The sequence below is a fragment of the Pagrus pagrus genome, assembly GCF_965226575.1.
Source record: "Pagrus pagrus genome assembly, chromosome: 18".
Taxonomy (NCBI): Eukaryota; Metazoa; Chordata; class Actinopteri; order Spariformes; family Sparidae; genus Pagrus; species Pagrus pagrus.
The window spans coordinates 217,951-244,545 of record NC_140202.1 but is presented as its reverse complement, the minus strand read 5'-3'; the positions used below and the strand labels follow the sequence as shown (position 1 = coordinate 244,545).

Genomic DNA, 26,595 nt, shown 5'->3' with positions numbered 1-26,595 from the left:
GAAAAAAATACCTGCATCCAAGCTGTTTTTTATTTTGTTGAAACAAGGTAAACACTTTAATATGGCTCTTTCTTATTGCAACATTGGTTTTCATTTGTTTTTTAAACAAAAGCAACCAAGTAAACAAAATCAGTAACTAAAAAATGTCTTTGGCTCTTATCAGTTCCACTTAGTCAACACTTAGCGACACACTCAAATGAAGAACATCACAATTCCTCTTCAAAGTGGTGTAATAGCTTATTGTAACTTTGACATTCACAGTCACACTCACAAAAATCAAAATCAAAATTGTTAGTACACACATTGTAACTTGAAAGTGGAATCAACCCAATGTGCAGTGAGGCTAAGCAATGACATGGGGCAAACTCCAAATGTCTGTAGTAAAGCTAATAGCAGTCACATCTGTTAAATCACCTCATAGGTGGTCACGAACTTTGCTGTACATCTAAGGCGGTATCCAAAATGTAATGCTGAGATGGTAGGGCATACCGGGGATTCAAAAACTCCAGTAGACGGCGAAAACCCTGATCCTCTACCACGGAGATGGGCTGGTTATCCGAGCATTGAATTAAATTACCTTCTCTGTAATTTTTTTTTGCCATGTTGCCGTCTCGAGGATATTTCTCTTTCCTTTTGCAAGTATCCATGAGTGGTTGTTGCTTCGGTGCCTTTGCCTGTATTGTAGGGATAGGCATTTCAAGCAGAACTACTATTCGATAATCACAGGGAACTAATCGATTATTTTTCGACTAATCCCATATCAAATGTACCAAATAAAATTTGTAGTATTAAATGCAGCTCTTTTGTTACCCCCTTGCGAAACGGTCGTATTGCAGATGTTACATGTCGCCTTTGGACTGCTTTCGCTTTCTAATTTAAAATATTTCCACATTACATTTTATCCACAGGTTTGCCAGAGTAATGTTATGCGCGAGTCTGCGCTTTGCCACAAATTGTGCTCCATTTACGACAGCTGATGTAAAAATAAGATCCCGATCCTGCAGATCGGCTTGGGACATCCCTATCAGAAAGTGTTTGATAACCACATTTGAGGGATCATTACAAAAAGATTTATATGTTCTGTGTATACAAGAATATGGACCAATAACTATATCAGATTTTTTTTACACCCCAATATCTGTACGTCAGCCCCAAGAATCCAGTATCAATCATTCGATCAATCAATCAATCAATCAAAGCTTTATTGTCATTAAGCTGTACCTACAAAAGTAGTGGAAAGAGGAAGGAGAGGAAACAGAGGTTGTCTTCATTCTCTCCAGCAAGGCAGCTCCTCCATTTGTAGTGTAGGATCTCGACCTCGCAGAACACTTGCTCACTAAGTCCGCATGACTGGTGGAGCTGTGCAACCTTCAGCCACTATCAGAGCTAATTCCACCAATACCGATAAAACGTCCTGTTGTCGGCCAATTAATCAGTTGATCTCTAGTATCTTCAGAGCTTGTTTGGGAACCACTTAAATCTTTCTGTTGACCTATATTGGCTCCCAGACAAGCAGCAGTCAACAGCATATAAACTTTGTGGTACTTCCTGTTTCCCTGTGATCTCACATCCTGTTGACCTGACCGATCAACCTCCAATTTTTCCTCTCTTTGTTGGACACAGACAAACACAATTACAGTCACACAATAGAAAGGCTTTCACCTGACCTGTAACTTTCGGTTTCCCACTCTTTTTTCTGGTTTGCACAGTCAAGTAAAGAAAATTAGTTTTCGTGTTCAGAAGGTTAGTGGTGTGATCTCTGAAACAAACTCTAGGACACGGCTTGGTTTAGAATATGAAAGAATAATCTTTGCCTTTAGTAAGGCCCTTAATCCCTAACTGCCCCAGTGGAGTTGCTCAGTGGCCAGCAGATCAGACTGTTGTTGCACTGGGCAGCTTCCAGCTGTGTCACTGTGCGAGTGTGAGCAGGGCATTCCTCAAAAAGAGAGCAGTGTTACTCTCAGCAAAACCCCCTGAATAAATAGAGGCTAAAACATATATTTGCTCTGACTATGGCATTTTAAAGCTAGTAAACATCTTAAAGGAAAGGTTTACATTAGTCTGTCTTACAACATAACTGACATGCCCATATGTAGATTGAAAGAGTTATTGGCCACTCCCTATACTGACCACGGGGAATCCACAATCGTTCTGTGAAAAATGATCAGCTTTGGAAGTCTAAGTTAATCAATTGGGAATCTTCTAAAGTTAGTCTTTTTAATACCGAATTTCCTCTTCGTGTTACTGCTGCAGCTCAGCAAGGAAACGCTGCCAGTCGAAGCTCATGGAGGGGTTTTCATCCTCAAAAGACTGTAACCGTGACGATACCCACGTGATTTAACATGAATCTTAATTTAAACTCAGCAGGATGTCAACCAGCATATTTAAAGAAAAAATGTCAAGAGAATTCACTGGATATTTCTCTTTCTATTTCTAGGTGCGAATGTTGGGTCCTCTGGGTTCATGTGATAACGTAAGCTCAGAGGAGCGGGTCAACATGTTCATGGAGCTGGTGGATGGCGTCTTCCTTCACAAGATCATGACACACATGTAAGTAACACTCTACAGAGAGTGTTCCTTGTTTTATTTGCATGAGTCAGCTAAAAAAGTTCTTTTGGTATGTATTTTTGTTTGTCTGGACTGGGTTTATGAGCGGTAAGCAAATTAATCCAGCGTTTCCGTTGTGCGTAGTTAGTTTGTTTCTGTGACCACATCCTGACTTGCTGGTTTCAGGTTGTAAATGTCACAGCCAGATGTGCGGTTGAAGTCTGCATTAAGACATACAGTGGAGTATAAGGAGATGATTAACAGTCCCTTTAGAACTGAGCTGCTGTCAGTTTTGTACAGTGACTAAGAAATAACACAGAATCAGGCGGATAAGACTGTGCTGAAACAGTTCTCAACGTGTTCAGTTTATTCATATGTAGCAACTGGATTTCCACATACAAGAGATCAAGAAGTTAGCACTGCATAGAGGGAATCAGTCACAAATATGAGGGTGATGCAACACCAACTTATATCATAAAACATGAATGTAGAATGGACACTTGTACTATGATGTATGTATGTTGTGGCAGCATCTACTTTTGTATGAATGTTCTTTATGCAAAACAAAACATGCAAAACTCCCAGCATTTCCAGATTGCCAATCCAGCATTGTTCCAAATTCAAAACGATAATGATCTTGTTATTCTGTACTTTTTTTTAATTAATTGTCTCTCCTTGTTAGCATATTACACAATTAATAAGCTCCCTCAGTGGGTCTGCTATGGTCTTTCTTGACAAGCTGACATTGTCAAAGCCTGTTTTTGGTCAGGACACACTTCAGCCTACTCTGCCTCAGAAAGGCACCTTCTGAAAATCACTTTGATGATCAGGTGATTTCTTCAGCCACAATAAATGTGGTTTTCTTACAGCATCATTTTTTGCTTTAACTTTACGAACATAGTCTGTTGAGAAGAAGGCTGCCTTTTAATTCTTAGGCTTTTTGTTGCTTTTCTTTGTGGCTAAGGTTAGCATACTTGTATCTGTGTCAAAGTGCCAGTGTAAATTGTATTTCTTTGGAACTGTCACTGCTTCATACTGTATCAAAGAAGACATACCAGCTTGTCTCTATTAAGCCAGGGCTCTACGCTGACATTTTTCCTAATGAGCACATGTGCTCCTAAAGTAAAATATCTAGGAGCACAAAGATATATATATATGGGAGCACAAAAAATATTTATTTATCGATGCTTAACACTTCACACTTAAAGGAATAGTTCTACTCTCATTATCGACTCACTCTCATGCTGATGAGAACTCCGGTGTAGTTTTTTATTCCTCAAAGTGCAGCTGGAGACCCGCTGGGGTACCGTCCTGCAGCAAAAATCTATATAATGGGCGTCAATGGTGCCCGAGACGAAAAGGTCCATAAAACTACACAAAAACTTTGTAATATTCCTCCATACTACTTGTCCGCTGCAACCCAAGTGTCCTGAAGTGGCGACATCCAGAGTTTACTCAAAACGACGTCATTTAGTACATTTTTACAACCTAAACAGTCACTATACTATATTTGCCTGGAGGCACGCTCACGCGTGCACACAAGTCTCCCTCACACCCGCTTGCACTATGGAAGCCGCGCCAGACGAGATCAACAAGAACTTGTGATAGATGCACACCGGTATTTACATCCAGCTGTGAGCGACCGAGCAACACACACAAGAGGGATCTGCCTGCACTAGTGATTTGAAACTTTGAACTTTGAACTTTGGTGTGTATCTATCGCGAGTTCTCGTTGATCTTGTCTGGCGCGGCTTCCGTAGTGCGAGCGGTCGTGAGAGAGACTCGCATGTATGCACAAGCATGCCTCCAGGCAAGTATAGTATAGTGACCGTTTAGGCTGTAAAAAAACACTGGATTTCTCATCAGCATGAGGGTGAGTCGATAATGACTGAATTTTGTTCTAGACTGAACTATTCCTTTAAAAAGGCAGCACAAACAAAATTTTGATTTAAATTTACAGTGTTTGATTTCATTTTTTTCATTTCAGGCAACACAAAAATATTTTTAAATTTACAGTTTTTGATTTCATTTTTTTCATTTCAGGCAGCACAAAACAATTTCTTAAATTTACGGTGATTTCATTTTTTTCATTTTGTTTTGTGAGGCTGTCCTTCATGTGCGGGATTCCCGACACAAACAATGAGTTGCCCGCCAGCTTCTGGCCCCTGCAGTATTTGCAGAACATCGCTTTGTTGTCATATTGAAGCCACGGGAAAGTTTTGAGCCAGTTTTCGTTGAATTTGTAGGTTCTTCCTCCAGTCGGTGGGGGCAGCGGGGACAGGGTCTTCGGTAGCCGCATGGCATCAACATCAAGGCTGGCGCTAGCCTCCACAACTTCCGCCGCATCACTTACGACTCTCCACTTTTTCGCTTCCTCCTCTTTCTCTCTTTCTCAAATATGTTTATTAATAGGAAACTGGTCACATAAAGAAATTGACAGTTAACAATTATGTTTCCATGTTTTTTACATAAGTAAAAAGTAATCCCTAACAAACCAGACTAATGACAAAAACTGTGTAACAAGTAACATCAACAAAGCAGATAAAACAAAACAGACAGAACAAAAAAAAAAAAAAAAAAAAAAGGGCAGTACCGTGAGTACCCCCCACCCCACCCCACCCCTCTCCCCTCACCCCCACCCCCTAGGAGAGCATCCAACTAGGGACTCAATCAGATTGTCTTTCGAGATGAGAGACCAAAGGTTGCCAGATTTTATCAAAGTCCCTCAACTTGTCTTTCAGAATAAATCGAATTCTCTCCAAATGTAAAGTGTCTGTCAAAACAGTCAACCATTGTTTAAATGAGGGGACCTCTTTCTTCTTCCAGTTGAGTAGGATCAGTTTTTTTGCTGTTATAAGGCCATATGCCAGAAGTTGTTGTTGTGCACAATTTAGCTTCCTTAGCCCCTCAGATGTTCCCAGAATTATTAAACTAAGATCTGGGTCTCCTCTTTCTCTCTCGAGTTATCTCCCGATTCCTCCTTCTCATTTAGCTCCTCTCGCTTCCGTTTGAAAAAGTACTCAATCGATTTCATCCTGCTTTCGCACTCTCTTTCTTCTTCGAGTTACCGGCAGTTCACTCTCTTTTTTTTCCCCCTCTGTTGACCTGTCACCTCTCACATGACACTGGTTACGTCATTACAGAAAACTACTGTGATTGGTGCGTTGCGGCCAGAGGATTGTATGAATGAATGAATGAGTGTTTTATTTTGTATGAATGACAGACATACAGACGAAAAGGATAGGTAAGAAGCCAAGGCTTATGAGGAACCTACCCCTTGCAACTGTTACATTTACAATCAATCATGGTGTTGGTAGGGCTGGGTACCGAACTTCGGTTCTTTTATGGCACCGACCGAAATGCTTCTGTAGTACCGAGTAGGGTTGTCACGATACCAGAATTTCAGTAGTCGATACCAATACCTGTGAATTTCCACGATTCTCGATACTAATTCGATACCACAATTAAAAAAAAAAAAACAGAACCCATGTACTTTTAAATTCACTAATTTATTGAAAACTGCTTCAAACTGTCAAGTATTTAACACCATTGTGATTCAACATCTTTTTGCACAGAATTTAAATTGCAGTACCAGCTGCCAACTGCCAAAAGGTACTTTTAGTTTAAATAACATAAGGTAAGAGACTGTCAGACAGTATCTCATCATGTCACCTTACGTATAATGACGCAAACCGTACCGTTACATTACGTTAAACATCTACATGAGTGAGCGACTGAGCGAGAGTAGAAGCCTGCGCCCCAGCTGACTCTCATGCCCAAATGACGGAACGTAGGCATATTCGGGTTAACGTATGACGTGACACAACAGTGATAGTAAACGGAAACTCACTCGAAACTCACTTGAATTCTCTAAACAAGTCGGGGTGCCTGTCTTTGAGGTGTTTGGCCATGTTTGACGTGCTTCCTCCTTTCGTTTGAAAACTTCTGAGGCACTGTTTGCATGTCGGCTTGTTTGAGTCTAGAATTGCTCCGTATTCATCCGCCTCGAATGCAAAATATTTCCACACGCGACTCTTAGTTTCGACTCTCTGTTTTGCAAATACTGCAGTGGCCAGAAGCTGAAAAAAAATGTTTTGTGTTGCCTGCAATGAAAAAAATCAAATCAAACACTGTAAATATGTTGAAAAACAGCTGAAAATTAAAAGTCAAGATTTGTACTGTAATGTGTTATGTAATATTCTTTGTGTTAGAATTAATATTATAAAATTGGTATCGAAAAAAGTATCGTTCAGGGACCGGTATCGGTATTGGTACCGGTATCGAAAATTTTTGATTGAGACCCAGCCCTAGGTGTTGGAGACAAGATCATTAGGCTAGATTACATATAATACAACAGAGTCAAATTTGAAAGATAATTAAGTAGGCAAACATAATTGAGTAAGCAAAACAGACAGTAAAATAGGATGCTCTTGCAGAATTCATACATAACAGTTCATGCGAAATGAGGAATAGCTTACTATAGCTTATTAGAGCAATTTCATAAACAAAGAAAAAAAAACAATGAAAAGCGAGAAATTATGAATAACTTAGATTCACCAATGAATATAATAACTTAGAATACAGTTTAAGTTTACATGGAAACATTCGCCTTCACGCTAGCATGTTCACATCAAAACACACAAAGCCTTAAAGCCACATGAACACATCAAAACCTTCATTTTATTCTTACTTTTTGTAATCTCATCTGGTAATCCATTCCATAGTTTCACTCCCTTCACTGATGTACACATACTCTTAAGCGTAGTCCATGCCTTAGGTTGCTGGAAGTTTAGTGCGTGTCTATATTCATATCTCCCTTCTCTTTCTTTAAACAATTTCTGTAGGTTACCTAGACTTGTAGTCAAGACCGCCTAAACCGAGACCAAGACACTACCAAGACCAGAGAGTATCAAGACCAAGACAAGACCAAGACAAGACCAAGACAAGACCAAGACAAGACCAAGTCAAGACCAAGACAAGACCAAGTCAAGACCAAGACTAGTTCAGCTCAAGACCGAGACCAAAAAAAATAACTATTTTTTTTTTGCCATTTTGCATGAGTTGTAGAACATAAGCACCATACTGGGTTCAGCTGCTTAGTATAAATATGAGATTGTATTATTTCAACTACAGGCACAATAATACAGAGACAGTGCATGTCTTGTGTGTGATATCACTGTAAATGTTTTCATCAATTGGCTGAAATCAAATATGTGTAGCAATTGCATGACCGCTATTTCTACACTATTTGAGGATTGACTCTTGAGTGCTGTTAAGGACTGACATGACTATAGTCCCAGTCATCTAACAAAATAACCAGCCTCCAACACCACCCTGCACCTCCAAAAAAAGTCTATTGAATGGGAAATATGTTACTGATTTAAATTGTACTTAATTTGTAGATGAAACGTGAATTTTAAATATTAAAGATACACACAATTATCAACTTGAAATTGCATTATTTCCCATTATAGTAGCCAAATTACACTGTATAATATCAGCATCACTGAAATGGCATAGGCCTAATGCTTAATCAATCACAACGATATGCAAATATTATTCAAAGGCCAATGATGCCATATATTTATTCAAACAAGGCCATTATAAGCACAATACTGTAATTAAATACATAGGGCCGGATCTACTAAAGGTTTGCGTGTATTAAAACGTGTGCAAACTCCTTGCACATGCAAAAAAATGTACAAACTGATTTACTAACAGTGCGCAAAAAGGGTTGCGTCTGTCAAAGGTGCAAAATAGCGCGTCTGCATTCAGTTACTACGTTTGCAGCAATGAATATGCAACATGGGGCGTTTACACGCAACTGTGCGTGTTGTGGGTGGAGAAAATGTAAATATATTAATTTAGCACATGCAAAGTGATTTATCAAACCTGAAAACAATTTTGCCAATAGAAGCTGCGTCTATATTTAACACGTCTCAAAGGGAGGTGCAAACGGTTTGTATGCGTAATTGCGCACACATGGCTGCCGCTATTGTTGCAAGAAGGAGACACCGAAACAATGGAAGGAGATGCCGAGAATGCATTTTTCACCCTCGTGTGAACATTTTTGGGATGAATGTGGAAACTATCATTAGAACATATCACCTATCCAGCCTTGCCATTTTGGAGCTGTTGGAGGAACTCAGAGCAGATTTGGAGCCAGCTACGAGAAGGAGTCACGCAATACCTGCAATAACAAAACTCCTTGCAAGTTTACTATTATTATTATTATTATTATTATATTTATATTATTATACGCCAATTTTTCTTTTGTTCTTCTTCTGATGTCTTGGTATCTCCTTTTCACTTCATCCACTGTTCGCCTGTTTTTTCCAACAGCATTAACTTTTTCACCGATTTTTCTCCCACACGGCGTTCCTTTTGTGCGACCGTCAGATTCCTTTGCTGCAGCTCATTGAAATGTTTATTCGCTTCTTCTACCAACACTTCTAATTCCAAAGGGTCGAATTTCACTTTGCGCTTTCGCTCTCTCAAACTCGCCATGCTGAAAACCATGAAACACGCTAAACCCTCATTTAAATAGGCGTGTCTCCAACACGTTTGCACCTGTTGTCATTAACGCAATCACTCTTAGTAAATCGCCCGAAACCGCGGTTCAACCCCACACGCACATTTCTAGATTGCGCACGCAGATTAGAAAAAGCAATTTGGGATCTTAGTAGATCCGGCCCATAGATACACACCTCACACGCGCCGTCTGTGTCACAAAATGCATGTGATTGGTACCACTTGAAGGGGGCGTATAATGATATAAAAAAAAACAACAAAAAACTGTGCCTGCCTGGATATTATAGGTTACAAATCCCTTCGAGACCGATCAGCCAGTCCAAGACATTGCGAGACCGAGAGACCCGAGACCCGAGACCGAGACAAGACCGAGACCAAAGACTGTTGAGGCTGTGACAAGACCAAGACCACAAAAAAGTGGTCTCGAGACCAAGACCGATACTTTTTTTGAGATCCAAGGCTTATGTGGAGTCTTTGATTTTTTACCCATCCTACCTTGTTGCAAAACCGGGCAGCTCTCATCGAATAATTCCAAGAATTTATTTAAGAAACCACCATAGGCTACGTCCACGTCAGCGGCTTCATACACATCTCTCCATTTTTCTATTGCCAGTTCATATTTAAATGCGTCTATTGCGTCATCTGTGCGTAATCTCCTACTGTTTATAGGTCTAGTCATTGTATCCCTCTTCTTCTGGTCTTCACAATCAAACATTACAAAAACTGGTAATTGGTCCGTTATGTCATTCGTTAATAAACCAATGAATATATTATTATATATGTTGCTAGTAAAAATATTATCTATTAAAGTAGCAGAGTGGGAAGTGATTCTGCTTGGCTTGTTAATGACAGGATATAGGCCCATGCTGTACATTGCCTCGGCAAATTCATCTATCATGAGTTGCTTGTTAGAATTTAATTGATTTAATATTAAAATTGCCACAAATGAAAGCAACCTTCTGTTTGGTTTTTGTCAGTAAATCCTCCACACATAAACCCTCAATAGCAGTTGTCATTTCTTCCACCACCTTAATTTTTAAATGTTTCTGAATATATAGAGCTGTCCCGCCTCCCCCTTTGTTCGTTCTATTCATATATATAAAGTCATATCCATCTAACTAAATATCTGCTACTCCTTTTTATTCTTTAATCCAAGATTCTGAAATGGCTATCACAGAAAAAGGTGTGGTGAACTGGCTTAGATAATCTTTAATATGTTCAAAATTTGCGTATAAACTTCTACCATTGAAGTGAATAATTGAGAATCGATTAGTCCCATCTTGAATTAATTCATCATTGACTTGTTCATCTGTATAGTATTCACAATTGATTTTAATGTTATTGAAAAAATTACTTTCAGGGTCCATGTCTTGTTCAAAATCATGCATATTTAAATGAAGTGAATGACCCAGCACACAGCAGCAAAATATTAGAAAGATAAAATAATCCAGCACACACCATCAAGATGAGCACATAGCACACAGCATCAAAGTAATGGGGAGATAGTGTAGTCCAGCGCACACCATCAAGATAATAATCGGAGTCATACCAATAATTAATCACTTCACTTATTGGCCCACAGTTCACAGAGCTATGCGAGGAGGTACAAATGTCCATTGGTTGGTCAGTCCGCAGCACACCCGTTGTGAGCACACAATTCGCACATCCCCGGCGAGATGTTTGTGCACCCTCTGTCTTTCCGACACCCCTACACCATTTCCATTCCACACACTCGTATGCACCCAAGCACAATTACACAATAGCTCCCATATGCACCGCAACAATCCACGCACAGTCTCCAGTACCAAGTTAAGCATCCACTCACACACACAGATCCACACGTTCATGCGCATCCATACACAATTATGCAATCGCTCCCACACACACACCCTCGTACCACCATTCACACCAGAGTCAAAGGCTATTGTTGCCAAAAAGAAAAATGTATTTAGTCTCAGAAAAAAACAAAAAAATCCGTAAAAAATATGATAAACCAAAAATATTTCAGTCATCTTCATCTGTATGGGTCAAGCTGCTCAAGCTCCTTTATCGTCATCACTATCTCAGTTTCAGGCGAGGGACCATTCAACCGAATAAGAACTTTACAGTTTCTGCTCCATGTTGCCTTGATTTTGCCATTTCTCTTTAGCAGACGCGCTTCTCTGGCTATCTCAGCGTTTTTTGCTGTGAGATGTTCGTTCATGTAGACAGATGTTCCCTTGAGCTTTCTCCCTTGCATCAGTAGTTCAGTTTTGTGCTTGCGATTTACAAACCGAATGATGATCGAGGGTTTGGCTTTACGGTCTCTTTGTGGAAGAGAGTGACAAGCTGCAATGTTGTTTTTATCCTAGAAGATGTTTTTACTTCTCATAAAATTGACTACTTGCGTTTCCAGCGACTCTTGATCTTCCAAACGCAATCCCTCTTCACCTCCTGCCTCGGAGAGCGCTGCCGCCGCATACGTCCTCGGTTTAACATCCATCCCGCTGATAATCATATCTTCCTTTCGGGTGAAAAACGAGAGGTCTTGGACTCTTTTTTTCTAGCTTTTCAAGATTCTCCACTTTTCCTTCTAGTTTGGTGATTTTCTATTATTTTTCTGCAAGCTTCACCTTGAGTTTGTTTACTTCCGTCATGAGGGTCACCAGCTCTGTTTGTTTCGCTGCTACCTGTTTCACCTATTCTGACAGCTTCTTTAACGTTTTGTTCATTTCTTTTATGATTTCTTCCATCTTCATCTTCGTCATCTTTTTTGGGACATTTAAGTCTCCTTTCACCAAGTTTGATCTTTAAAAATTAACTTAGCTTTGATCTAACAGCAAACAAACGGAGAGGAGCCGCGAGGCTCCACTATCCTCCATTTTGAATATTCGATATTGTGGGATTTGTAGTTTTTGAAGGATCGCAGATAAAATGGGTTGTGACGGTAACTTGTGGTTGTGATGGTAACTTGTGACCTTTGCTTGCACGCTATGTGCAAAAATCATTTTCCCGGTTCACACATACATTTTTTTAGGGGCAAATGTGAGTGAAATGCTTGCACTGTAGAGCCCTGTAAGCACAAACATGTATTCACTTTTCCATCTCTTATTATATTGCCTTCCTTCTGCGTCAACTTTTCTTTTCTTGAATATTTTGCCAGGCTGCTACTATTAACATTACTGGCTACAACCACTCGGCTAGGGTGCCACTACTGTAAACGGCCATATGATATTTAGATTCTATCTAGTGTATACTGATATGATGATGACCTCATTATGCGGCTTAAAAAAAATCTGGAAGCTTTCTGGGACATGTCATTTATGTTATAGATACCGTATTTCAGTTACGCTGCACATAATTGTATTGCGCCAATTATATTTTTTGGCAACAAAACTTGTGTTCCCATCAGCATCAGCTGTACTGTATGCCAGGTGCCAATTAGCAAATGTTGGCATGCTGCACTAAGTTGAAGAACGTAGTAAACATTATACCTGCTGAAAATGAGTATGTTGGCAATGTAACTGTTAGCATGTTATCCTGCTGAAGTTAACATTTATCTTTAAGTACTATTGTTCTTACAAGTACAGTCTCTCTGAGCTGCTAGCATGGCTGCAGACAAGGTTAAGCTTATTTTTCTTCTTTTTGTTCTTGAAATTTTTTTTTTCTCTTTTCATTTGGAAACACATTGAATGTCTTTCAGGAGAGACCATCGCCATATTTAAGTAATATTGCTTCTCTCTACCCTCTGTGACATTCCTCATATCACTCCGCCTTCCAGTGTGACTGTTTTGAACAACTATAAACACTTTTAGATTTATAATGTGACCATAATGTGTTGGAAGAAGTACTCGTGATTAAGCATAACCCAACCCTTAGTCTTCTTTAAAAAGGCTCAGTTATTTTATTCTTCTGGGTTCTCCCAGAAGAGTAAATGGTGGACTTAAGTCCAAATAAACAGCAGTATGTGTTGATGGTAATGAAGGAACATGTTACCCAGTGTATCAATGTGGAAAACAATGGAGCTCTATGGTAAAGAGGAATAAGATATATCAGACTTTGGATGCACACACAGTCTTAACATGGGATTTGTTGACAATAAAAACTAAAATTTGTAAAAAAATAAAAATAAAAAAAATTCTGGAGTTGACGGACAACTTTTGACCACACTAAAACTATCTGCAATGATAACAATGAAACATGCCTATTTGCGTGGAATCTGAATCTTCTACAATCCAGACGCTCCTCTGTCCCCAATTAGACCACATGTTCATATGTTAGTTATTGTCTTCAGAAACAATGATAATCACTCTATTGTTCTCCACACACTGAATGTAGGCTGGGCTAACTGAGGGGGGTTAGGAATTGTGAGGGGTTTATCGCAAAGTGGGCTACAGAGGAGGAAGCTATGATAGAAGAGCCATGAAGAATACTAAAGAAAAGCCACTCAGAGACCGTCGATATATCAGTCAGTTAGCTGTTAAATCAGTCAGTTTGTAAACTGATTATTCTCTCTGACATTTCATAAAATAGATTCTGAGCTTGGCAGAAAATTGGAATAATGTTGCAATTTAATGTGGGCATGTTTAATTGACTGTTGTGACTAAAAATTGAAATGAAATGCTTGCTGCTGATTAGAGCTGCAACAATTAGGCGATTACTTGACTGCCATTAAATTAATTGACACCTATTTTGATAATTTATTAATCAGTTTGAGTAGATTTAAAGAAAAAAAACTTGAAAAACTCAAAGATTATAATTTTACAAAATATTATGTTCTGTATTTAATTGGCAACACTGACACGGTACAATTCAATACTGTAGATAAGCAAATGTACATGTATGATAACCATCAATTTTCATACCACTGTATACCTTGAAAGTGGCATACCACTGCAACTCGAGTATTGAAGAACCAGTATAAAGAACATTAGAGTTGAGTTGAGTTGGGAAAGGTTAAAACCTGAAATGGGAAAAAGTTTGAAGTGTCAGTTGAAGTGTAAGCTTCCAAAAGACCTAAGATGTCAAACGAGAGTAACCATTGAAACAGATTTTGGTCTTGGTTAATGAATTCAGCTGTCCTGGTTTCATTGCAGTGAGCTCGCCCAGCAAATGAAAGCCTGTTTCCTTTAGAATAGTGTCCGTTAGAGGTGATTTGAGCTCTGATTGTTGGACTGAAGTCGTGTGTGTGTGTGTGTGTGCGTGTGTGCGTGTGTGCGTGCGTGCGTGCGTGTAATGATCTTTGTCTCAAATAGCCACGAATAATGTGTGTGTGTCTCCATAGTGACCCCAGCCCAACCCATCAGAGGTTGAACAAGAATGTGAACAATGATGTGTCGCTTCGCCTTCACAACCTCACCGTTCTCACCAGACACATCAGGATGTACTACCAGGTATATACACACACATGCACACAGTGCTAATAATGTCTACGCAGACGATGATTTTGACAATGAGTCACACTATACATATGGCATTTATCCATATACATCTGCCAGCCTGGCTCTACTCAGTTTGACTCAGTGCGGCAGCCCAGTGCGGCAGGGAATTGCATTTCCACCACAACTGGGCTACCTGCTTGGCGGTGTGTCTTTAACTAATGACACACTTGTCTTTTCTGTCCTCCTTCGACTCTGAAGTATAAAGTTTTACATAAAAGTCTCTAAAGGCCGGATTAATCCCCTTGGGATCAGTCAGGACACACCCATTGTCCCTCTTAATAGCAGGAATAGTACTCATTGCTTCTTTTTGTTTGACTTGCCTGGCAAGTAATCTACCAGCCTTGTCACCCTCCTCAAAGTATTTCTGCCCTGCCTGAAAGAGAGAGAATTCTGCCCTCTGGGTCATAATTTAATGAAACTCATACTTTAGTCTAGTCAACCTGGTAAGATTTTCAGAGGACATTTTTTTTTTTAAGTTTGATTCTGCAGTTATGATCTGTTTTTCGAGTTCCTGGAGCTTAGCATTGTTTTCCTTCTTCCTGAATGACGAGTATTGAATTATGTAACCTCTCAAAAAGGCTTTCAAAGCCTCCCATGCTAGCCCTGCTGACGGAGCAGTTGGTAGATTGGTCTCTATATAGAGGTTAATTTGTGATCTAAGTGATTCCTTAAAGGTCTCATTTAATAGAAGGCTAGAATTTAATCTCCATCTAATTGACCTAGCTGGCTTATTAAAGGACAGAATATGGAGAAATATTGGGCTATGGTCTGAAATAATTATATTACCAATGTCACTCGCTCCCCACTGCATGAAAAGTGACATTTTCGTCCCCGTAAACGCCCGAAAATTTCCCTAATTTTCGGCAGTTAACGACAATTTACAGCCTGTGAACGTCGCGTTTGTCTGTGCCGAAAATTGTCGGAAACGAACCATGACGTATGTGGAGCTTGCGGAGGTGCGAACGGCTCTAATTAGCATATGAATAGCAGGGAAACCACGTCTGGCCAGAGGATGTGTGGCCTGGCTTGAATTTCCTCACTCAGTATTGGATGAAACCACTACTTTTGAACACGAAAAATCGCTCGTGATTGGTTGGCAGATCTGTCACTATTGGTTACCCTGGGTCATTATAGACAGGTTTCTGTGCAACGTCATCGCACATATGCGCGCGCAGCCAGGTGGCAGAAAGCGGAACATGTCTCATTTGTTTACCAGTGGAGTCAGTGGAGAAAAAAAAAGACAAGGAGCTGTTGTGCTGTAAACTGCACGAAGCGGCAAAAGGATGAATGGAAACTGTTTAATATCCCGAGGGGAGGGGCGGTTGTAGCTCGGTGGGTAGAGCAGCAGGCTGGCTTTTTCCGCTGGTTCGAAACCCTGGCTCCCCTGGGCGGAACTGAGCTACAGGCCGAAGTATCCTTGAGCAAGATACTGAACCCCGACATTGCTCCTGGCGTGCAGTTGGCACCCTGTGGGGCAGCCTGAAGGGCCCTGCGATGAGCCGGCGACCATCCAGGGATATACCCTAGCCTCCGCCCATTAGAATACTGGGATAGGCTCCAGCAACCTGCCCCCCCCCCCCGAATGGGGGGATATAGCAGCAACATCTCCCGCGACCCACATCAGGATTAAGCGGCAAAAGATAATGAGATGAGATCCCGAGGGGATCTCATCCTTTTGCCAACAGTGCACGTACACCCAGGCATCATAACTGATCAAACTGTCCTTAGTGTACACACTAGGCTTCTCAATTAGATAATTGTATATGTCGGGCCATATAATTGCTTGCCATTTGGACATATCTGAAATCCATTCCTCACTCGGAATATTTTATGGGTCTCGTAATTTCTCACCTGTACTGAAGACCAGTTTGTTCAGGTAATCGGTGCAGTCTGAGCTGCTGAGGCTGTTGATATAATTGGTCTGAGCCATCTCTGTCAAGACCTAGCTAACGAGCTGTCAGACCTGTAGTGTAAAGTATATTTACCGATATTGGCGGGGCTTTTTTCTTTCTAAATGTTGGCAGGCCGTAAAGTAGCCTCGTCGTAAACATTTTTACTTTGACTTTGTTAGTGTTCACTAACATTACCACCCTGCTCCTGATATTGTAGACATCCAAAACAACCGTCACAACCTGGTAAGTTGAGTGAAATTCACGGACATTTCAGCAAGTGTTTTTCTGATTTGTGATGCAATGAAAGACAAAGCGATCTTTCAATGAAATGACATTTTTTTGCAATTGTGTCAGGGAGAACTTACAAACAATACGGCATCTACATTGATATCAGTTCACTCCGAAGCAGTCTTTTGCCCCCTGGTTGCGCGCACACCTAGTATTGTTTGTACACAAGAAACCTGTCTATAAATGTAAACCCAACCCCTATATATCTATCTATCTATCTATCTATATACATTCGAAACAACGGAGGTCGCACAATCCATCCAGACACCCCGCCAATGATGCCGTCTTCTCTTACAGGCAGCTGGAAAACAATTAAATGAGAGTGGTATTGATAAAAAAACGTAAGTCACAGTAAAATTAAACAAGGAAGGAACAGGAACAAAACAGTAAAAGTTACTTACACACAATGGCGTCACTATCAGTGTCATGTAAATCTGGATTTGCGGACATAGCTCCGAGCAAATAGGAGGTCACAGCCTTGTTATGAGGCAAGGTTAGTCTGTGAAAACAAAATGAACGGTTAAGATCTGTATCTATTAACGTATCTGTTTCCTTATACAGCAGAATGAAAGCATATTCTTTAAATCTTACCCTTGCTCCAGTTCATAGCGCTGTCCAGGCTGAAGAGAAACTCATGCAGCTGACGATCTCGGCAAAGTCCACCACTCGGCAGCGCTACCCGGCTCCATCGGAGTCTTTGTGTTTGCTGTCGGTCTCACAGCTGCACACAGGCTTTACTCGCCAGGTTCGCTTGTTGCTAGCTTGTTAAAAAAAGTCCATGCAAAAGCACTGCTAGGCGCTAGGTCAGAAGCTAACTTAAGCTCCTCTCTGTCTTCTTGTGCTGAGTAGTCCACTCAAGCAGACAGAACCCATCACCAATAACGTTTTATAAGAGTCCTGGTTGAACACTTTCACTCAAACTGGCGTAGATATTAATTAAAAAGTTTGTGTTTCCACTTTATAGTAGACAACCTGCATCTCTCGTCTTTCTCCGCTCGTCACTCTCACGCATCTCCACCCACTTCCCCTTCACCTCAGTTCCTCCACCCCCTCGTCCTTTGACCTCGAAGGTGATTGGTCCAGGAATCAGAAAGGTCCCGAAATAACATAACGTCACAAAAGGTCCAAGAATAACAAATCCACAAAACATTTGTGCAACTCTCTTTCCTATTCTTACAGTCATTTTAACAAATACTATTACACAACCAATAATTAACATTTTAAATGCTGCATTCAGTAAACCTTGAATATTATCCAATATTAATTGTTTTCATTGAGCAATATTATAACTTCACTGCTGGTCATTGAATTTTAACATTTTAACCTTAAATGCTATTTATTAACCCATGAACTTTGCTAATTGACATACACAGTAATTAATCTAGCATACTTTCATTGAATAAATCAATTCAAGCTAAAATTTAAGAGTCTATAATTAGGCTATACTGAGCCTGATCTATTTATACCAGAGATTTTCTAATGAAGTTAACACCTTTTAGAAAAATGTCACCTGGGGTAAAACTCCCCCTGCTACCCTGATTTGCATGTGTATAGCTCACAGTATTTTCATTGACATGTTAAAGCCTCCCCTAGAATTAGGGGGAGGGGGGTCATGGGGGGACAACTGCCAAGCAAGGCCCACTGATACCAGCGAATGAGACACCAAAAAGAAGTCTATTCTGGAAAATGAGCTATGTGGTGAAGAGAAGAATGTAAAATCTCTTGATGATGGGTTTTGTAGCCGCCAAATGTCTACTAGACCAGATGCTTTGGACATATCTTTGAGCACTGCATATGCCCTAGTAGTGCGGGCCGATGGAGAGCTACGATCTAATATAGGGTCCATTACCTAATTAAAATAACCCCCCATGATAATTGGATAGTCCCCCAAATCATTCAGTTTCTTTTCAAGTAGCCCAAAAAAAGCAGGATCGTCTCTATTTGGAGCATACACATTCGCTAGTACTATTTCCCTGGATCTCACAAAGCATCAACAGCATTCTCCCTGCCTCATCTGCACTCTCTTTTAAGCATTTAAATTGTAGTCGCTTGTTAACTAAAGTTGCCACTCCTCTGCTCTTACTACTGCCACAGGCGGCCGCCACAAAGCCCACCCAGTCACCGCGAAGCTTTTGGGATTCTTGTGGTAGTAAGTGGGTCTCCTGCATAAATACTACATCACATTTTTTAGATCTAATGAAAGTTAATACTTTCTTCTTCTTCACTTTGTTATGGAGGCCTCTGACGTTCCAGCTCGTAAGCTTCAAACCTTTTGTACCACTAGCTGAAATAATGTAAAGTGAGTGTTATACAAGTTTTGCTGTACCTTCCAAAATGACATATTTATAAGTAACATCACTAAATAATAAGAGACAAAAAACACAGTAAAATTAAACATACATATAACAAAAGCAACGAAAGTGCATCTGAAAAGCCAGACGCTTACACTTATCTCAGTTTGGTCCGTGACTCTCTAACTTCACAAGCCGCTATGAACTGTGCCCCACCCACCCCGCACCCGCACTCCTGCCCAAAGTCAGGCAGTGACACCCACCCAACCTCCTACCTGCCCGTCACGAGCGTGACCGTTAACATTATAATAACAAAGAGGAAGATATTTCAAACTTTGGCAATGATTTACACATTAAACAGAAGTCTGCATAAAGAAAATAACCAATTGTGTGGCCCATGACGCCCATATGCAAAAACCAGAATAATGGGCGAACATTGTAAGGACAAGGTCTGGGCTGCTTCACCTATAAAATCTCACTTTACACACTGAAAATAAGCAGCGATGTTACCTTGCACAATATAGCGATGTTACTAGCCTCCAGGTGAGTCCTCTCTTGATTGAAACGAGGGGGCGGGGGGAAAACTCCTTCGCAAACAAAGTTATTATGAACTGATCTACAAAAACATGTAGACAAGTGTGTGCGTGCACCTGTGTTCATGCGCACTGAGCGATTGATAGACCAACTGAGTTTAACAGTCAGAACCGGAACATTTTGTGCGTTCATCTTTACCCTGGAGGAAGTGAAGGCTCTCTGGATCCAGAAAGCCGAGAAGGACCGGCGTCTGGTGCACCTGGAGAATCGAGTGGCGGAACTGGAGCAGTACACCAGGGTCAATGATGTGATTGTGACCGGTCTCCGTATCAAACCCTGGTCATACGCCCGGGCGGTGACCGTTGACAATGGGGGGGAGCCCAGTGAGCAGGATGTCAGCTCCGTAGAGCAACAGGTGGCTGCCTTCCTACATTCCAAAGGGATTGAAATGGACTGGAACAACGTTGAGGCATGCCACCCTCTGCCCCGGAGAGATGACAGCGACAAACGAGCCGTGATCATGAGATTTGTCAACAGAAAACACAAAACCGCACTGTTAAAACAAGGAAGGAAACTGAAAGGATCAAACATATTTATCAACGAGCATCTGACCAAACGAAACGCTGATATTGCCATAAAAACACGCCTCGTGAAAAAACAGGGAAACATTCAACACACATGGACATCAAACTGTAAAGTATTCATTAAACTAAACGGGACACCGGAGCAAGCCAGAGTGCTGGTCATCAGGAACATCAAGGAAATGGACAAACACGAGTGATTATCACAATCCGGACTAAGGTATGATGACTCATACACAACACATCACCATGGTACAGTCTGAAAGAACTCATTCATCTACAACTGGAGATAATGGGGATATAATTCAAAGGATTGCTGATCATGAAAAGCTGGAACTGAGAACATTTCAATACACTGACCATAACTTACTGGACTTGGAGCACGATATAGACCCAGACAATAACTTCTTCTCTAACATCAACGACAACTGCTGCTATTACACAGTTGAACAGTACAATCAGACCATTAAAACGGACAGCAAATTGTCTATAATTCATTTCAATAGCAGAAGTCTGTATGCAAACTTCAATAACATCAAGGAATATTTAGGTCAAGTTAAAAAAACATTTAAAATAATTGCGATATCAGAAACGTGGATCAATGCAGATAAAGGAATGGATTTTGAACTGGAGGGATATGAATTTAACTGTGTAAACGGAGAGAACAAGAGTGGAGGAGGAGTGGCTGTGTATGTGGATAATAACTTGAATTATAAAGTAGTAGAAAATATGACTGTCATTGATGACTTGAATGTATAACAATTGAAATATGTGAAGAAAAAAACAAAAATGTAATAATCAGCTGTATATACAGAGCACCGGGCTCTAGTATTGAAGCATTCAAGGACTGGATAGGAGAAGCGTTTTCAAAAACTAATCAAGAAGTTGTTTTTATTTGTGGTGACTTCAATATTGATTTGCTCAATCCAAATAAGCACAAAATGACCGACGACTTTATCAATACAATGTACAGCATGAGTTTATATCCAAAAATCACCAGACCTAGTAGAATCACATCCCATTGTGCCACTTTAATCGACAACATATTTACCAATGATATTGAAAATATTACAATGAGCGGACTATTAATTAACGACATCAGTGACCACCTACCAGTATTTACAGTTTATAACAGCAATTGCCAGAGAAATCAGCCAGAGGAATAACTAAAATACAGACGTGTGAGGACAGAGGAAACTATGAGTATATTTAAGAATGATTTACTGGCACAAAATTGGGAAAAGTTATATAATGAAAGTGATATTGATAGTGCATATGAAACCTTTTTAAGAATATTCACATCATTATATGATAAAAATTGTCCAATAAAACGATACTACAGAAAACAAAAATACAAAGATTGACCATGGTTCACGAAGGGATTAGAAAATGCCTTTAAAAAGAAAAATACACTATATAGAGAATTCATAAAACAAAGGACTAAAGAAGCCGAAAAGAAATATAAAAACTATAAAAACAAGTTAACCAATATTATAAGGGTATGTAGGAAAGAATACTATAGTAAAATATTATATTATAATAAAAGCAATATATATATATATATATATATATATATATATATATATTGGCAACATCCAGAGTTTACTCAAAAGGACGTCATTTAGTATATTTTTCTAGCCTAAACAGTCACTATGCTATGTTTACACAGAGGCACGCTCCGCATTCACGTGAGTCTCCCTCACAGCCGACTGCACTACGGTAGCCGCGCCGGACAAGATGAACGAGACTTGCGATAGATACACACCGGTATTTACTTCCTGTTGTGAGCCACCGAGCAACACACAAACACAAGAGGGATCTGCTGCATTGGCGATTTGAAACTTTGACACTCACAGCAGGATGTAAATACCAGTGTGTATCTATCGTGATTCCCGTTCATCTTGTCCGGCGCGGCTTCCGTAGTGCATTTGGCTGTGCGTGAACGCGGAGCGTGCCTCTGTGTAAAGATAGCATAGTGACTGTTTAGGCTAGAAAAATATACTAAATGACGTCATTTCGAGTAAACTCTGGATGTCGCCACTTCAGGACACTTGGATTGCAGCGGACGAGCAGTATGGAGGAATATTACAAAGTTTTTGTGTAGTTTTATGGACATTTTCTCCCGGGCGCCATTTAGCATCGTTATATGGATTATCGTTGCCGGAGAGTACCCCCTGCGGGTCTCCAGCTGTACTTTGAGGAATAAGAAACTACACCGGGATCTCATCAGCTTATGGGTAAGTCGATAATGACTGAATTTTGTTTTAGAGTGAACTATTCCTTTAATTAAAACAGGTAGTTACACCGAAAATAAACTTTAAAGAATGACATAATTAACAATTTTTCCCGAAATTGTATGGAGGTATGCCCCACACGTCCGTCCTCTACATCGTCAAACCTGAAGTCGAACACACAGACTTTTAAAAATGTCTGAGTTTAGTATCCATTTGCAAAAACACACACTTATTCGAGGGCGAGACAGGGGCTTGTTGCCATGTAGCCATTGGTTGAGCTGTCCAATGAAGGCTAAACAAAGTAGAATCAGTATATTCTCTCCATATTATTTGCTCCATTATGTGTATAGTATTTTTACCAGTAATACCATTTCTTTCTTTCTGTGTGTGTGTGTGTGTGTGTGTGTGTGTGTGTGTGTGTGTGTGTGTGTGTGTGTGTGTGTGTGTGATGTAGCACATTCTCAGACTGTCAGAAAATAGTTGCATTTTGGGGAATGGTATTTAAGGAACTAAAGCAAATACTAGGATATAAGGTTCCTAACATTTAGTTGGTGCTTTATCTATGTAAATATTTGATCAAATTACTGCTAGTAGCCAGCAAGAAAGATGGTGGGAAAAAGTATTCAAGCTTCCTGCAGCATAATCCACTCTCTGATGTTCCTTCCTGTCCTCAGTGTGTCTTTTAGATGTACATTTTACAGCTACAGATCACTTAAAAGATTGAGGGGAAGTATGTAACCAAACTGTCAGCCTGTAGTTTCCCCACACCACCTGATGGGGCATTGAATGGCTAAGATTTCTGACAAAAACGGGCAAAGCCTACTCTTATTTCCCTTGACCTTCACAAACACTGCACCTGCTGCCTTTTTTAAATTTATTTCTTCTACAGTAAAGAAGTGAAGTCAAATTTGTCAACACTTTAAAGGAGCTATTTGTAATTTTCAGCCACCTGCTTCAAAAGAATGGGGGCCATATTTCCCCCTTTGTTAATGTTTAGTTCAAACCCTTTTGGGCATTTATCTTCTATATTTAATTTGTTTAATTGCAAATTCATTGCTGCAAGTTGTTTAAAATTGTAAAGACAGAAATAATTGCTACTATGTATGTTTTTATTTACCCAGATATTCACCGTTGCCTAGTTGCATTGCTGCATTCTTTTGCTGCAGTAAATAAAAATTTGGAGGTATACATTAATACTAAATTCTTAGAACAGCTCATTCTATTGGTGTAACAAACACAGGTCTATGTAAGCAGGCATATTAAACAACCATTGTAACCCACATTTCAGTAGAGCTGGCACAAAACCCTTTCCAGTCAGTTGGAATGTTTCATTTCAGTTATTGTCAACACAAAATGCCTTTCACGTTTTGCCATTTATTACATTACAGTTAACCAAATGTACAAAAATATCAGTGCAATAGTGGACACTAAAATGCCACTCTTTTCTTAGAGGAAGGAATTTGCCTTGGTGTTTGGTGCATATAAAATGTAGGCTAATTACCGCAACAGTCAAGGGCCTTGTTGATTGATGAGAATAAATGGCAGGATGGTAATAGGGGGCGGCTGGCCTGGAATTATGATCCTAAAAAGATAAAGGTGTGGCAGGACAATTAGTTTAGTTCAGACACATTGTTTTTATAAGGGCATGTTAGGACTGTGTTTATCATACAGTGGGATAGAGCCCGACCGATAAAGGATTTTTAAGGCCGATACAAATATTTAATGATTTAAAAATCCGATATTCCGATATATCGGCTGATATATATATATATATATATATATATATATATATATATATATTAAAAAAAATAAATCCAGAAACACGTAACAAAACATAAACAGATTTCCGTAACATTAGTTATTTGTAGTTATTTATGAGTCCTCACTGAAATAATATGATAATGCAGTTTAAAAATAAACTTGTTTGTTTTATTGTCACAACAGAACAGAGGAACATCAAAATTACTAGCTAAGTCAGTTTCACTCTCGGCTTACACCTAACAGCAGCAAAACTTGACATGGTAGTCACAAATTTTGTCATAGTTAAGAGAACTGATGGGGATGTTCTTTTAATTGTTAATCAAGCAATGTATTTCTCGTGACAATCGCCAACTTACAATGAACACACTTCAACGATGATTTCAGTCGTGGATAACTGGTTTGCTCTGCCCAACTCTGGCTGGATCAGCTGGTTGTAGGGTTTGTGGCGTTCTAAACACGAGTGTTGCCAACAGGGACGTTGTAGAGTGTCCTCTGGTGGACAAACTATGCAACGCCAACACTAACATGGTTGAAGGGTGTTTCATCCGTTTTTATTTTATTTTTTGAATATTAATTTATCGGCCATTATAAATGCCGATACCGATAGTTTGGAAAATGCCTAATATCGGCCGATAATACCAGCCAGCCGATATATCGGTCGGGCTCTAGCTCAGATGCAGTTGATTTGGCCGGGCTGCAGTCATGTCCTGCTGACACACACTCTTCCTCTAAGCACTAACCCCCACAAAGTGCTGGAGTGTAATGGCTGCATGTAGGTGTTTTTAATCTCTAGGAAGAAAGTGTGTCAATTGGCCTGTTACATTTGTTTAAGCAAGTTAATGTTGTAATATTGAGTTACAAATAGCACCGTAGAATCTATTAAACATGTTTTAGATTGATTTAGTTTTTCACAGACGCTCTGGAGATCTGATCCCCCCTTAAGTTTTAGAACTGCCCAGTGGACATTCAGGGTAGTTCTATATAAATGCTTTTATTATCTTGAGACTTGAACAAAGTACACTACTCAAAATTAGTTAGGGATATTAGGATATGGGTGCATATATTTTGCCCACAGTATATTTGTTACTTCAGTGGTTTTACTCATGGAGAGTCATGTGTTATGAAAAATGTTTTGTTTGTTTGTAGAAGTACTTCAGCTCAGTTGTGGGGGTACAACTCAAATGAGGGGTCAAACTCACATAAATATAGCTTGTTTGGGGGCTATAAAAGGCACTGGATAAGGAGACTTTAAGCAGACTGGTCTCTCAAATTGTAACGCTGGTTCAGTGCATGAAGGGCCTCGTGGTGGTTAAGGTTGGGTGATATGTTCAAATTTACCAACCAGCCACCGTCAGCCCATCAATCGGTGATTGCCGAGTTTTTTTGGTTTTAAACCGGACGCAACTGGCAAGCCAAAGGACCTTGCATTGACAATTTGCCATCTTTGTAAGTGTATGGCACTGGCAAAGGACTCCAATACAACTAATTTGCATGAGCATTTGCGAGTACACCATCCTGCAGAGTATGCAATGCTTTCACTGAGAGATGTGGCCCTCTCAACTGCTACTGGAAAAGCCAAACTTCACCAGCCCACAATCCTTGGTGCTTTTGCCAAAATGACTAAATATGACAAGAGACTCTCCGTGTCAGACGAGTTCCCACGTGCTGACTAAACTCAACTGATAACGTAGCAGCGCGACAAGTCCTTGCTAGCAAAGGAGCTAAACTTTAGCGCTGCTCCGTGTTGAGATCCCGCCCTGTGTGGGTCACTTCACTGTCATTGGTCAGGTGCACACACGCTGTTATCGATATCATTGGCTGTAGAGTGTGACAATCTGTCAATAAACATCAGCCAACAGTTCTCCTCCGATCTACACTGATCTCACAAGTGGCCTCTGTTAAATTTGAATGACCGAAATTCCGTCGTAGCTACGGAGAACTTTAATCCATGCTGGCCCCACCAGGCCAGTGCTTGGAGCGTTCTGGTGGCCCTGACGGTTTTAAAAGTACGTCCGGGCCACCGGGCCATTTATATTGTCGACCCCTGGACAGTCTGAGACGGGCGCAGTGTACATTCGCTGTGTCGAAATATCTTGTGAAGGACATGATGTCTTTTCACACTGTGGAGAAGGCCTCGTTCAAGGATTTGCTCAATACTTTTGATAAGCAATACACGCTTCCCTGTCAAAAATATTTTTCGAAAACCGCCATACCAAACCTCTACAACAAAGTCAGAGCAGACGTAACTAAAGAGATGGAGTTCACAGACTTTGTTGGGCTGACTATGGACATGTGGTCAACTACCAATATGGTCCCCTACATGAGCGTCACTGCACACTGTTGGGAATGGATGGTAGGGCAGGTGTGGTTATCAGGAATTAATAATTATTTTCAATAATTATTAAAATTAATAAAATAAAAATTAATAAAATGAATCTTCAAATTGTTAAAAACGGGGCACCACCCTGAAATCAGGGACCAATAACCAGACCAAAGTTAGTCTCAAAAGAAGGGTT

General features: G+C 40.1%; 1 protein-coding gene across 8 annotated transcripts in view; it reads left to right on the top strand.

Annotated features, from left to right (window-relative positions):
* ccdc88c (coiled-coil domain containing 88C) overlaps nt 1-26,595 on the top strand; it is a 96,912-nt gene that overhangs the window by 5,189 nt on the left and 65,128 nt on the right. For 6 of the 8 annotated variants that reach the window (XM_084380430.1, XM_084380431.1, XM_084380432.1 and 3 more), the window contains 2 exons: nt 2,438-2,550; nt 14,342-14,450. In XM_084380430.1, the coding sequence (XP_084236556.1) occupies nt 2,438-2,550; nt 14,342-14,450 (222 nt within the window). The remainder of the gene's footprint in view (nt 1-2,437; nt 2,551-14,341; nt 14,451-26,595) is intronic. The other 2 variants (XM_084380433.1, XM_084380434.1) reach the window with 1 other exon arrangement.